The sequence below is a fragment of the Echinops telfairi genome, unplaced genomic scaffold (assembly GCF_000313985.2).
Source record: "Echinops telfairi isolate 266 unplaced genomic scaffold, ASM31398v2 ScPeMD7_30;HRSCAF=105, whole genome shotgun sequence".
Taxonomy (NCBI): Eukaryota; Metazoa; Chordata; class Mammalia; order Afrosoricida; family Tenrecidae; genus Echinops; species Echinops telfairi.
The window spans coordinates 4,800,608-4,812,590 of NW_022103927.1; the positions used below are offsets into that span (position 1 = coordinate 4,800,608).

General features: G+C 58.7%; 3 protein-coding genes across 6 annotated transcripts; 2 read left to right on the forward strand and 1 right to left on the reverse strand.

Annotated features, from left to right (window-relative positions):
- Nucleotides 1-1,603: 1,603 nt before the first annotated feature.
- On the forward strand, nucleotides 1,604-5,380 carry DHPS (deoxyhypusine synthase). The gene is made up of 9 exons (XM_004715517.4): nucleotides 1,604-1,901; nucleotides 2,504-2,668; nucleotides 2,866-2,987; nucleotides 3,063-3,159; nucleotides 3,237-3,323; nucleotides 3,755-3,860; nucleotides 3,935-4,038; nucleotides 4,963-5,088; nucleotides 5,169-5,380. Exons 1-9 carry the CDS (start codon nucleotides 1,695-1,697, stop codon nucleotides 5,262-5,264), a joined length of 1,110 nt encoding a protein of 369 aa, XP_004715574.1. The 5' UTR covers nucleotides 1,604-1,694; the 3' UTR covers nucleotides 5,265-5,380.
- On the reverse strand, nucleotides 5,272-10,429 carry WDR83 (WD repeat domain 83). Of its 4 annotated transcripts, none has more exons than XM_045289722.1 (9): nucleotides 10,230-10,429; nucleotides 9,846-9,966; nucleotides 9,656-9,761; nucleotides 9,320-9,365; nucleotides 9,107-9,233; nucleotides 6,879-6,946; nucleotides 6,680-6,788; nucleotides 6,487-6,601; nucleotides 5,272-5,580 (listed from the first exon to the last, which is right to left on the reverse strand). In XM_045289722.1, the coding sequence occupies exons 1-9, from the start codon at nucleotides 10,384-10,386 to the stop codon at nucleotides 5,431-5,433; spliced, it is 999 nt and encodes a 332-aa protein (XP_045145657.1). In that variant the 5' UTR covers nucleotides 10,387-10,429; the 3' UTR covers nucleotides 5,272-5,430. The 4 variants fall into 4 exon arrangements, with proteins under 4 accessions (XP_045145657.1, XP_045145656.1, XP_004715655.1 ...); XM_045289721.1 differs by having other exon boundaries at nucleotides 9,320-9,368; nucleotides 10,230-10,426; XM_004715598.4 differs by having other exon boundaries at nucleotides 9,320-9,368; nucleotides 10,046-10,426.
- A 70-nt stretch (nucleotides 10,430-10,499) lies between these two features.
- On the forward strand, nucleotides 10,500-11,919 carry WDR83OS (WD repeat domain 83 opposite strand). The gene is made up of 4 exons (XM_004715519.2): nucleotides 10,500-10,604; nucleotides 10,718-10,823; nucleotides 11,348-11,445; nucleotides 11,542-11,919. The coding sequence occupies exons 1-4, from the start codon at nucleotides 10,555-10,557 to the stop codon at nucleotides 11,606-11,608; spliced, it is 321 nt and encodes a 106-aa protein (XP_004715576.1). The 5' UTR covers nucleotides 10,500-10,554; the 3' UTR covers nucleotides 11,609-11,919.
- The last annotated feature ends 64 nt before the right edge of the window (nucleotides 11,920-11,983 follow it).

Genomic DNA, 11,983 nt, shown 5'->3' on the forward strand with positions numbered 1-11,983 from the left:
GGTCTATTTCCTATCAGCCTCTTCCTCGCTTATTCCTCACGGAGCACCCTGATGCCCCCGTGGCCATTCATACCGTTCGGCACAATCGCTCCGATCCTAATACCTAATATGTGCAAGGAGCAGGATTGGTAACTGACGTGAAACAAAGCCTGCCCTCACTGTGCCCAGTCTAACTGGGGAGGGTGGGCAACAGGCAAAATGCATACAGTCACGCGCATGTGCACACACAGGCAAAGAAGCAAGGGAGGGTAGTGGGTGGGTCAGAGAGGGCGGCTTCGAGGAGGTGCTGTCCGAGCTGAGACAGGAAGGGGTGAGAAGTAGGAGAGGGGTGTTCCAGGCAGAACCAGCAGGTGCACCCACCCTTGGTTAGGGAGGAGGAGCTTGGCCTCTTCTAGGAATAGAGTAGGGTGGGTGCGGATGGAGAGGGCAAGTATGGGGGGCATGGGCCAGGCTCCCCTCCCCTCCCCCCCAAGCAGGAAACCACTGTTCAAAAGCTTTCATAAAGAAGTTGGTCTGTTTCTACAGCAAAGCTCTCTGGCAGCTTCTGGAAGTCATTTAGACAGGAATGCAGCACAGATGGAGGTCGTGGGGATGGTGACAAGGGCCTGGATTGGGGATCTATTTTGTAGGCAGGGCTTCACAGACGTGGTGCTGGATGGCGTGAGACAAGGGAAAACATGGAGCCCAATGTCTCTGTGTCGTCAGGTGGGGTAGGGCGGAGGGCAAGCCCATCTGCTAAGATGCGGATGACTTGGGCGGGGACCAGATTTAAGTGGGGAGTCTCAGGTCACCCTGGAGAGATGACAGGGATAAGGACCTTGTTCCCCGATGAAGGGTGGCCATCGCACCTAGGGTTTTTCTTTCTTTCCGCCTGGAGCCTCCCCTGCTGTGCTCGCACAGTGAGGCCTTTCTCAGCCTTCTGATCTTGGATCAAATACCGCCCTTGGTGTCCTTCCCTAACCAAGGTCATCCTCTCTCCCCCAATTCGACTATGGCTGCCATGTCTTGTTCACTGACCAAAGGGCAGAACCCAACGCACAGCCCGACAGTGTGGCCTCCAGAGACTGCAGTGAGTGAGGAAAGGTACCACTCCCCACCAGACCCCAGGCAGAGGAGCATACAGGAGATGCAGATCCTGAGAGGTCTCAGAGTTTTGCCGGGGGAGGGAAGGGAGACCTGGCCAGTCTAGAAGTCCAGGTAAGGACTACTGGGAGGAAGCAACAGCCACAGTCCTGTGGGAAGTGGGGTGTGGAACAGAGGGTTTTGCTGCATGGGGAGGCCCTGGAGAGCCGCGAGGGCACGGCAGGGATTGTTCTCCCATTTGACAAAGGAGACTCTGTCCGGAAAGTGTGCCTGGTGACCCAAATCCTGACCAAGAGCGACATCTAAGAAGCTATCTTCTCAAGGGGGGCAGACATGAGCAGGAACGTTGAGCAACGCGATGGGTGTCCAGCAGGTGGCAGCAAAGGTAGGCTGAGGGCAAGCGAAGTGGAAAACACAGGCTCCTCGCGGCATCCGTATTACGGAATAGTTCAGGAGCAATCTACGAGGACTCAGGCGCCAGAGACGATCACGTGACCGGTAGCTTCCGGTCTTTTTCTTGCGGCTTCTAGCGCCGGAGTGGGTTCGTGTGCTTCGACGCCGCCGGAGGCCTGCCGGGTGCGGCTCTGGCTTGAGACAGCGGTGGTTGGCGCATGGAGGGCTCCTCGGAGGAGGAGGTGCCCGTGGCGGCGCTGGCTGCCGTGCTGAAGCCCAGCTCAGTGCTGCCACCCGAGAGCACCCCGGTCCGGGGCTATGACTTCAACCGCGGCGTGGACTACCGCGCGCTCCTGGGGGCCTGCGGCACCACCGGCTTCCAGGCCACCAACTTCGGGCGCGCGGTGCAGCAAGTCAACGCCATGGTGAGGCCTGGGGCGGGACTTCCTGGACTGCGGGGGGCGTGGCTTCCAGCTGGGCTGGTGCGCTCCGAGGGGGGGCGGGCACTTGGTGGAGAAGTCCAATAGCTGGAGAGAGGCGGGGCCTATCGTCAGCCAGTTAGGGAAAGGCTCCCGTAGAGAAAGCCTGGTGTCTGGAGGGGGTGGGGTCTGGGTCTGGGTAGCGGGCGGGTTTAAGGAGTGCAAACCTTCGGGATTAGGCGGAGCAACACCGTTAGGAAAGGAATGGAGGAGGAGCCCGAGTCCCCGCGGGACTTGATTGTGGGCGTGCACGTATCAGCTGGGACCGGATTTGTAAAGGGATTACTTGCTTTCTTTTTTAAAAATATAAGCAAATTAGGTGGGGGGTTTATATTTCCGAACCATCGACTCTGCATTCAGCAATAGAGTTGCTTTCTGACCGGGAGGTCCCGGTGGGAAGGGGCCTGCACATAGGGCACGTTCCTTGGACCCCCGCTAAGTGTGCCCCTGAGGGGGCCGAGCCTCAAGGCAGAGTCTGCCTCGAATCCCTCTGGGGCTCGAGTTGGGGTGTGGGGCCAGAGCTCAGCTCACCCGGCTGCCCCATCCAGATCGAGAAGAAGCTGGAGCCACTGTCAGAGGAGGAGGACCAGCACGCGGACCTGACCCAGAGCCGCCGCCCGCTTACCGGCTGCACCATCTTCCTGGGATACACGTCCAACCTCATCAGCTCCGGCATCCGCGAGACCATCCGGTACCTCGTGCAGCACAACATGGTGGGGACACGCTTTGGCCTCTCGGCGTTGCGATGGGGAATAAAGCCCATGATGAAGGGAACTGGGGAGACATGAGTTAGTTTTAAGGATCAAGAGTGTCCCTCTAAAGGTCATCAGTTGAGGTGGAGGGTTTGGAGCCTTGCTGGCATTGGGAGAGGGCCCTCCTATCCACCCGACTTCGTTTCTTCGGGCTGCAGGTGGATGTTCTGGTGACCACAGCCGGGGGCGTGGAAGAAGATCTCATTAAATGCCTGGCACCCACGTACCTGGGCGAGTTTAGCCTCAGGGGGAAGGAACTCCGAGAGAATGGGATCAACAGGTGGGGAGCCCTGAGTGGTGCGGGGCAGGGGAGCTGAGCCAAAAGGTGCGGGTCTTGACGGCCACCTGTCCCTAGGATTGGGAATCTCTTGGTGCCCAATGACAATTACTGCAAGTTTGAAGACTGGCTGATGCCCATTCTGGACCAGATGGTGCTGGAGCAGAACACGGAGGTGGGACAGGGCAGCCTTGGGTGTGGACATAGTAGGGGCCAGGGTCGAAGCCCACCGAGACCCCTGTCCCTTTGTAGGGTGTGAAGTGGACACCCTCCAAGATGATCGCCCGGCTTGGCAAGGAGATCAACAATCCTGAGTCGGTGTATTACTGGGCCCAGAAGGTGAGGAGCTGGCTGGAGGCACAGCAGCCAGCAGGTCCCAGGCCCTTTATCTTCACAGCCACCAGGGAACTTGGTACTGTTCTTCCAGTCATTCCCACTGCAGAGACGGGGAACTTCAGAGAGAGATTAAGGAATTTGAGGTCCTGGGAAGCAGCCAGGAAAAAAGCTCTTAGCAACTTTTGAGGTACAACAGCCTGAGAAGTAAGAGCCAGCTTTCCCTCGCATGCTAAGGATTTTCCCATGCATTTTCCAAGGGGTTACCTCATGGTTGCCTCAACTGAGGGTGATGGTGTTACCCTCACTTTACAATTGAGGAAACTGAGGCCCGGAGAAGTTAAGCACCCCGCCCACAGTCCTGCAAGAGGAAGGGAGCTAAGGCCAGGCTGAGCTCCAGCTAAGCTCCAGCCTCTGCCCTGCCCTCCCCTCCCCAGAACCACATCCCTGTGTTGAGCCCGGCACTCACGGACGGCTCGCTGGGCGACATGATCTTCTTCCATTCCTACAAGAACCCTGGCCTGGTCCTGGACATTGTTGAGGGTGAGGTGCTGGGCTCTCTGTGGAGTGGGCATGGGAGGAGGGCTGAAGTCTCACCACAGCCCCTTGTCCCTCAGACCTGAGGCTCATCAACACACAGGCCATCTTCGCCAAGCGCTCTGGAATGATTATCCTGGGCGGGGGCCTGGTCAAGCACCACATCGCCAATGCCAACCTCATGGTAAGTTGACCAGGTTCGGTGGGGTGGGGTGGAGAGGCTGGGGGACTGCATCTGCCATCTATGTGCTAGACCATATGCTCTATACTGGGGTTAATAGCCTCAGGTGGGCAGGCAGGGATAACCTGCCCTTTGGGGACAGATAGCCAAGGGACATGTACGTTAGGTGGCAGGAAAAATTAGAAAAAATGGCAGGAGAAAGTGTACTTGAGCAAGGCCATTTTAAGAAGTGGGGCAGACACTGAGCAGATCGGCAGGGTGGTCGCCAGGAATCACAGCTAACCTGGGGAAGAGTTCTGGGCAGTGCGAACTGTCAGTGCAAAGGCTCTGAAGTGTAACAGCTGGGAGGCCGGTGGTGGGGAGCTGGGAGAGACAAGAGTAATCGGGAGGGGATGGGGCAGGTCAGAAAAGGCCTTGTGGGCCACAGGGGTGACCTTGGTTTATGCCACGGAGGTGGGAGCCCCGGAAGGCTCCGAGGAAGCTCACGTGCCACTCTAGTCTCCGGCTGCTTTGAGGGGAGCAGGCTGGAGGGGGGCGTGAGTGGAGCTGGGAGGCCAGGGGTGACTGAGCTGGTGCAGGCCAGCGCTGGTGAGGGCGGGGCCTGGGTGGCAGCTGTGAAGGTGGGGAGTGGTTGAGTTTGGAGGTATTGGGGGGCAGCACTGGCGACCCTTACTGCTGACCAGCCAGCAGGGAGACTGCTCACACCAGGCCCCGTTTGTCTGGAGGAAGAGCTGCCCATTGCGTTTTTTGCCCTGGGACCCCTCAATTCTGTTCAGGCAAGGGTTTCTGACCTTGGAGCAAGAGGTGCTAAGGGCTTCCTTCCTCAGGAACACCTCCCTCAGCCACATGCCCACTCCCTCCTGCATCTCTGTGCACTGCGGTCTCTGGCTCCGGTGACCGGCTGACCTGCCCCTCCCCTGTCCACAGCGGAATGGGGCTGACTATGCGGTCTACATTAACACGGCCCAGGAGTTCGATGGCTCTGATTCAGGTGCCCGGCCGGATGAGGCTGTCTCGTGGGGCAAGATCCGGGTGGACGCACAGCCTGTCAAGGTGAGAGCCGGGCCGGTGGCTGCAGGTCTCTGGAGATGAGGCCGAGGAGCCCCCTGGCTCACCTAGGTCCCCCTCTACAGGTGTATGCTGATGCCTCCCTGGTATTCCCTCTGCTTGTGGCTGAAACCTTTGCCCAGAAGGCAGATGCCTTTGTGCCCGAGAAGAATGAGGACTGAGCAGCAATTGTCCCAGGGAGATCTTGCCCCACCTCTATTTATTAGTGTGAAAGCCCAGCCCCCCGAGCCTCCCTGGCCAGCACTGTGTCCCAAATAAATGGTTCCAGCTCTTCTTCCGAGGCGGTCGGTGTCTGTGCTTGGGAGAGTGGGGGGCAGTCCCCTGGCTTCAGCCTGTCCCACCTTCCGCTTCATAGGACTCTTCCCGCCAGCAGTGGATGCTGCCTCCCATGGCCGTCAGCAGGCAGGGCTCGGTGGGGTGGAAGGCCAGCGACTGCACCACCCCGGGTCCCACGGGCAGGGCCAGCGCCTGCGAACCCTGTGGGGCAAGGCAGTGGGAGCAGTTAGCAGTGGCATTCAAGTTCCTCACTCTAGTCCAGCCCCTTTCCACTGACCATGAGAGCCGGACCCTAACTGCTCTCCACACACCACACTGCATGCCAACATGGGCGTCTTATCTTGCCCTCTCATACCTCAGCTACTCTCTATGGTCAGGGCTGTTGGCTCTGCCCTTCAGGCATGTCCAGAGGCTGCCATTTTCTCCACTGTGCTCCCAGCCCACCCTGTTCCAGCTGCCCCTCCACCCCACCCCCCGGTTATCTGTGGCCTTGGTGCATCTCACTTCCCTCATCACAACTGGTACACTTCCTGAAGTTGCCCCCAATTCCTCTTTCAACCCTGAAAACATCCTTCCACGTGTCCTCTCTACCCTGGTGACTTCCTGCCGTGGGGCCCCCCGGGAAGGTGAGACATTCCCACTCTCCACTTTGGTCCCATTGTGAGAGCTGGTCCCCCCAGTCCTCAGAGACTTGGTGCTCTGGACTGGCATCACCTTCCTTGAAGTTCCTCGGATGTGGCACCAGTGATCTCGGGCAGCCTCTCCCCACCTGTCTTGCCTGTAGGCCTGAGAGTCTTCAAGGCCAGGCCGGGAAACTATGGCATCTCTTTGTTGTCAGGCAGGTTCCCGGATCAGCAACAGCCCTGTCCCTCCCAAGGCTCTGTGCCCGGTCCTCAACCTGACGCTTGTGATCCTCCCCGATCTGGATCCTGCCACACGTGCCCTTTGGTGACTGATGTGTGCGCGGCACCTGCACACGTTTCCCTTGGCCTGGAATGTCCTTTCTGCCTGCCTTGTCCCTCAAGGCCCCGCTTGCTCGAACAGCCATGCTCATTTTCAAATCCGAGCGTGACTGGCAGAAGAATGGGATGTGGGGGCGGGGCTCACCTCCACCAGGTCCCAAAAGAACACCTTTCCGTCCTCAGAGCAGCTGACCACGTGCGTGTCGCGCTCACTCAGGCAGCAGTCCAGTTTGTATTCCTGGTTCTTGTGGCCTGTGTACCTGGAGAGGGTGGGGTGTCAGGGGTGCTTGGGCCTCCTCAGAAGTAGGGAGGAAGGACAGGCAAGCCCATGGACTCACTCGCCCAGCAGTTCCCCCGTGTCTTTATCTAGAAGCCGCAGTGTCGAGTCCAGGCTGGATACCAGGGTACACTGCCCATCCCGGCTGAAGCAGATGCAGGTGATGGGGCCTGGTGGGAGGGGAGGGTGGGTGAGTGAGTTGGGGTCCCCTCTATGGCCCCCATGCACCCTTCCTGCCCCACAGCCTGGGCCCCACTCACTGCCCACGTAGTCTGAGAAGAGCTGCCCCACCCTCAAGTCATAGCGCCTCACACGGCCGTCCACAGAGCTGCAGGAGAAGGCAGAGAGGGTTGATTTCCAGGACCCATCTTCCCCTGTGCCCCCATCAGCCCCAAGGGCAAGGCTGAGCCCACACTTCTGGGCACCCTTCATGGCCGTGGAAAAAAGCATTACAACAGAACTGAATTAACACGTGAAATTCTCAGGCCTTCCGGGTCCGATTCAGACTCATCAGGTCCACTCCATCCATTTCTGAGGTCCAAGGCCGCTTTTTTACACCAGACTTTTGGAGCACTTCTAGATCCTCATTTTTCTGCACGCTCTCTCCAAAGCAGCCCCCCCCACGACCGCCAGGGGGAGCACTTCTGAGAGTACAATGGGAGTGAGGGCAATCCCCCTCAAACAGGGATCCCGATATTCTCAAGAAAGACATTCAAATTCTTCCTGTGGTTTTTCAGACCCTACATCACCTGCTCAGGCTCATAGCTTCCCACTTATGTGGCCTACTACCTCCTTTTTAGGAAAAAAAATTTGCTCAGCCCCCAATAAAACCTTTATACTGTAGTCCAAAATCCAGGATAAAGTAGAGGTGTTTGGATTCCTCCAAAGGCTTGGGATGGGGGTGTATCACTCACTTTGGGAAACACATACACAGCTAGCTGCTTCCAACCCCATTCTCCCCTCCTGCACCAATCTTGTGTAGCTTCTGCCATCCAGCCACTTCCCAAATGCCCCTTCCACCCCCAGTTTGGGGCCTTTGTACTTGGTTCTCAAAGCTCTCCCCTGGGTGACTCCTCCTCCGCCTTTACCCAGCCTTCCTTGCCTCCCCATGACCCAGCGGAGCCTCACGTTCATTTCTCAGGCAAGCCCGTCCTTTCTTCTCATCACTCGGCTTGAGTGACAGTAGCTGTGTTGACTTCGTTACTGGTCCTCTGCCCCACTAGAGGAGCAAGATCTCAGGGGGCAGGAACCAAGTCTGTCTCATTCTCAGCCTCCAGCAGCCCAGGCCTGGCTGAGAGGCCTTGGGTCGGGGATGCACAGCCACTTGGAAGGCTGGGTCAGGCTGATCATGGCAAAGGAGAGGGGCAGGGCACCCATGGCACTTACCTGTCTGTGTGGCCTCAGAGCCGAAGGGAACTGCACTGTCCTCCCCCAATGGGGAGACAGAAACAGCCAGTGCCTCACAAGGCCACCAGGAGGAATTACTCAGATTCTTTACATAGACACAAGCATCTCCTCGCTGCCAGACCCTGGAACTTAGTTTTGACCATGCCAGGCAATTTCTGTGCTCACAGAGGTAGCACTGATTGAGGGTCATCTAGGGAGGCCCCCTAAAGAGGTGATGACATCTGAACTGGGACCTGAAGGATGAAGAGCTAGCACAGGCAGTCCTACTGGGATAGGACTGTCCACACAGGTCAGGCAGCCCATACGCCCTTGGTGATAATGATGGCACCATTCCACTCCCTTGGATTGTGGCAATACTCGGGTGGCCCAGTATGAAGATTTAAAAACAGCAACAACTTGTTTCCTACAACTAGAATATCAACGTTTCATTGGCAAGCAAGAACTTCATTTGTTCCCTGATGTATGCACATGAAAAGGTCCCTGGTGGCACTGTGAACTGGGTGATGAGCTGCTCACCACAAGGTCAATGGTTCAAACCCACCAGCCGCTCAGCAAGAGAAAGCGGAGTCTCGCTGCTCCTGTAGAGATGAACAGCCTTGGAAGCCCCACATAGTGTCCCTATGAGAACCAACACCACGGCAGGGGCTCGGTTTTGGCTATAGTCTCAGAGCAGTGGGCTAAGTGCTGAGCTGCTAACAGCAACGTTGCTGGCTCAAGCCCACCAGCTGCTCTACAGGAGAGCGAGGTGGCTGTCTGCACCCTTTAATGAGTTCTACTCTGCCCTGTAGCCTCACTAGGAGGCAGAATCAACTTCATGGCAGTGGGCTGAGTTTGTTCTATTCCCAACCAACAGAAAAGTATTACTCAAATGCATTTGGAATTACGTAGCAGATGGGACAGACCAGGAAGAACAAGGGAAGAACGAGGGAAGAGGCCTCACGGCGGGGTGTGGGTGTGGAGAGATGCTTGATGTGTGGGTGAGAAGTGAGGCCCAGCTAACTGCAGCAGAGAGTGGAGGTTTTCATTCACGGGCAGCGGCAGCTCCAGCTCAGCTTTCTAGTGGCTCCATTCACCCACTCACCCTGCCAGGATCTCGTGGTCCGACACCTTCAGACTGGAGACGCCATCCCTGGCCTCATCCAGCTTCTGCACTGGCTCAGGCTTCCTGGAGCGGCAGTCCCAACAGCGGATGCTCGAATCAATAGAGCCTGTGAGGCCAGCAGGGGGATCAGGTTTGGGAGAGCGGGAGCAGCACCTTGGGCACCCCCTGGCCCTACCTAGGCCCCAGACTCACCGGAGAGGATCACCGTGGCCTCTTCATTAAACTGTACGGTGCTCACCTTCTGAGGAACACGAACAGCCACTCAGAGGGGGCCGAGCTTTGGAGGGTTGGGATCGAGGTAGGGTTCTCAAGGTGGGTCAAAGCAATGGCTATGCGGGACAAGGGAGGTGAAAGGCATTGGGGGAGATGCAAGGGCAGGGCTTGGTGTTTGCCTGGCCATTAGGATCACCAGGGCACGGAGAAAAGCCCTTGGGCTCATGCCCAAAGGCGGCGGGGTGGTGATGAGAGCGTCACAGGACTACCTTGTCAGGCGGCCTTGCCCCGGAAGATCGACTTGCTCGTACTCACCCCCGCGTGCCCTCGAAATTTGCGGATGACCTGACCCGATGCCACATCCCACAGCACCACGGCCTTGTCCCCGCCGCCGGAGCAGAGACTGCTGTTGTCAAAGGAGCTGGAGAGAAAGGGCGGAGCTGTCGGGGGCTCCCCTCGGCCCTCGGCCCCCTCGCTTCCATGCGGCGCCCGGCCCTCGGCTCACCCGGCCGCGTCCAGCACCTCGTAGCCATGGCCGCTGTACGTTCGCAGCAGCGTCCCCCGCAGCGGGTTCCACAGCTTGAGGGTCTTGTCGCTGCCGCACGTCAGGCAGTAGTTGCCATCCACTGGGGAAGACCAGGCAGGGGTCACCGGGCCGCGGAGCGCGGGGGCTGGGGGCGAACCCGCCAGGAAGGAGGCGCTCACCGTTAAAGCGCACGGCGCGCACCGCCCCCTGCCCGCAGTCCAGCGTCTTCAGCCGTTTCCGCGGCAGCTCCGGCGCCCGCGGCTTCGGCTCAGGGAAAGCCATGGTTCCGAGCCCCCCGCCCCTTCCCGCAAAGTCGCGACCGAGCCTCCGAATCCCAGCGGCGGGCCCACGAGTGAGTGTCACCTTCTCGGGGTCCCGCCCGGCCAACTTCCTGTTCCTCCCTTCCTGGGTCAGCGCGGCGTCTCTCTGGGTCGAGCATTAGGCACCTCGGAGCGCGAGGTCCGGTGTTCACTTGATCGGAGCCCAAAGGCCGGACGCACCTCCTGTTTTCCAGAAGCATCCCTAGCGTCTCCTAGTCCTCCATCTCCCGGTCGGGGGAGGCCTCCTCCGCCCGGGCGGAACCGAAGCGCAGGGCCTTCCGCGGGGTCACTCGGAAAGCCGTCCCCGTGCCCGCGCCGGAAGCTCCGCCGCACCGCGGAAGGGGCGCGTCCCAGCCTTCCACTCGGCTATGTCTGCGAACAATATGTCGGACCCACGGAGGCCAAACAAAGTGTTGCGGTGAGGTTCCCAGCGTCACGGCGGCAGGGTTTCGGGGCGTGGGCTGGGGGGTCAGGGGCTCGTTCGTTCGGGGGGCGGGACTTTGGCGCCCCTGACCCTTGAACCTGCTGCAGGTACAAGCCTCCGCCGAGCGAGTGTAACCCGGCCTTGGATGATCCGACGCCGGACTACATGAACCTACTCGGCATGATCTTTAGCATGTGCGGACTCATGCTCAAGGTGTGCGGACCGTGAGGGAACAGCACGGAGGGGGCGGGGCTTGAACTTGGGTGCCAAGACAGGCCTGTAACGGGTGCTCCTGCCAGAGACTAAGTTGGGTGACTGGCACCAGCTGGGGAAAGCTAGAGCCGTCGGGGAAGCTGGGGATGGGGTACCCGGGAGGGTACGTGGGAGGTGGATCCGAGGGTGAGGTCCAGCTTAGAGTCAACTTGGAGCGGGTGCATGGCAAAAGGGCAGGGCCCTTGGCATGAGGGGCATGTTTCAGGACGGTGGTTTTGGACTTGAGAGGACGTCATGAGGTCAGGTACAGATCAGAGAGTCGGACCAGGTACTTGGAATGGACTATGAGTGGGCGGGACCTGAGAGAAGCTGGGACCCAGCCCTGAACTGAGCCAGATGGAGTCTGGGTGGAACGTGCGCCTAGGGACGCCTGAAGGGACGCGGCACGAGGGCTGGGCTTTGCAGTCCTCGCTGAGTACCCCTCACCAACCCACTTCCCTTTGCCACCCACTTCCCCGCTCCAGCTGAAGTGGTGTGCTTGGGTTGCCGTCTACTGCTCCTTCATCAGCTTCGCCAATTCCCGGAGTTCGGAGGATACCAAACAGATGATGAGTAGCTTTATGTGAGTGCGGGCCAAGAAAGAAATGGACGCGGAATAGACGGAGGGACGCAAGCCTTTACGTTTTGGACCCTAACTGACACCCCTCTCCCATCTCAGGTTGTCCATCTCGGCGGTGGTGATGTCCTATCTACAGAACCCTCAACCCATGACGCCCCCTTGGTGATGCCAGTCTTGAGGGGTCCCATCCTGTGCCCCCTCTATTTCCTCCCGGATTGGCCTTCGACTGTTGTCTCGGGCTTCCCTGGCTGGGGTGGTCTCAGGTCTCTCTCTCAGCTGAAGGGAGGGAACCTGGTCCCTTCCCTGGACTCTCCCTCTGCTAGGATGCAAGGAGACTATCCTAGGCCTACCTACATCCGTGTCCTTCTCCACCACCTGCTGCCTGTTGCCGATGGAAATGCGGTCTGTGTTTCTGGGCAACTTTTCCTGTTGAAATAAGTTAATAAAGTTTTGTGGTTTTTTTTTTTCCATTCTAAACAACCTCTGCAACCTGCTTCCTTCTGTGCACTGGGGGAAAGCCTCTATCCTGGAACAGAGCTCC

What these genes read in the sequence shown, in the direction of transcription:
- DHPS (XM_004715517.4), top strand. Translation starts at nt 1,695, where the DNA reads ATGGAGGGCTCCTCGGAGGAGGAGGTGCCCGTGGCGGCGCTGGCTGCC. An exon ending in TGCAGCAAGTCAACGCCATG is followed by an intron (nt 1,902 to 2,503) that starts GTGAGGCCTGGG and finishes TGCCCCATCCAG; the next exon opens with ATCGAGAAGAAGCTGGAGCC. An exon ending in ACCTCGTGCAGCACAACATG is followed by an intron (nt 2,669 to 2,865) that starts GTGGGGACACGC and finishes TTCGGGCTGCAG; the next exon opens with GTGGATGTTCTGGTGACCAC.
- WDR83 (XM_045289721.1), bottom strand. Translation starts at nt 10,386, where the DNA reads ATGCTTCTGGAAAACAGGAGGTGCGTCCGGCCTTTGGGCTCCGATCAA. An exon ending in AATTTCGAGGGCACGCGGGG is followed by an intron (nt 9,369 to 9,655) that starts GTGAGTACGAGC and finishes CGTGTTCCTCAG; the next exon opens with AAGGTGAGCACCGTACAGTT. An exon ending in GACCACGAGATCCTGGCAGG is followed by an intron (nt 6,947 to 9,106) that starts GTGAGTGGGTGA and finishes CTTCTCCTGCAG; the next exon opens with CTCTGTGGACGGCCGTGTGA.
- WDR83OS (XM_004715519.2), top strand. Translation starts at nt 10,555, where the DNA reads ATGTCTGCGAACAATATGTCGGACCCACGGAGGCCAAACAAAGTGTTG. An exon ending in AGGCCAAACAAAGTGTTGCG is followed by an intron (nt 10,605 to 10,717) that starts GTGAGGTTCCCA and finishes AACCTGCTGCAG; the next exon opens with GTACAAGCCTCCGCCGAGCG. An exon ending in CAGATGATGAGTAGCTTTAT is followed by an intron (nt 11,446 to 11,541) that starts GTGAGTGCGGGC and finishes CTCCCATCTCAG; the next exon opens with GTTGTCCATCTCGGCGGTGG.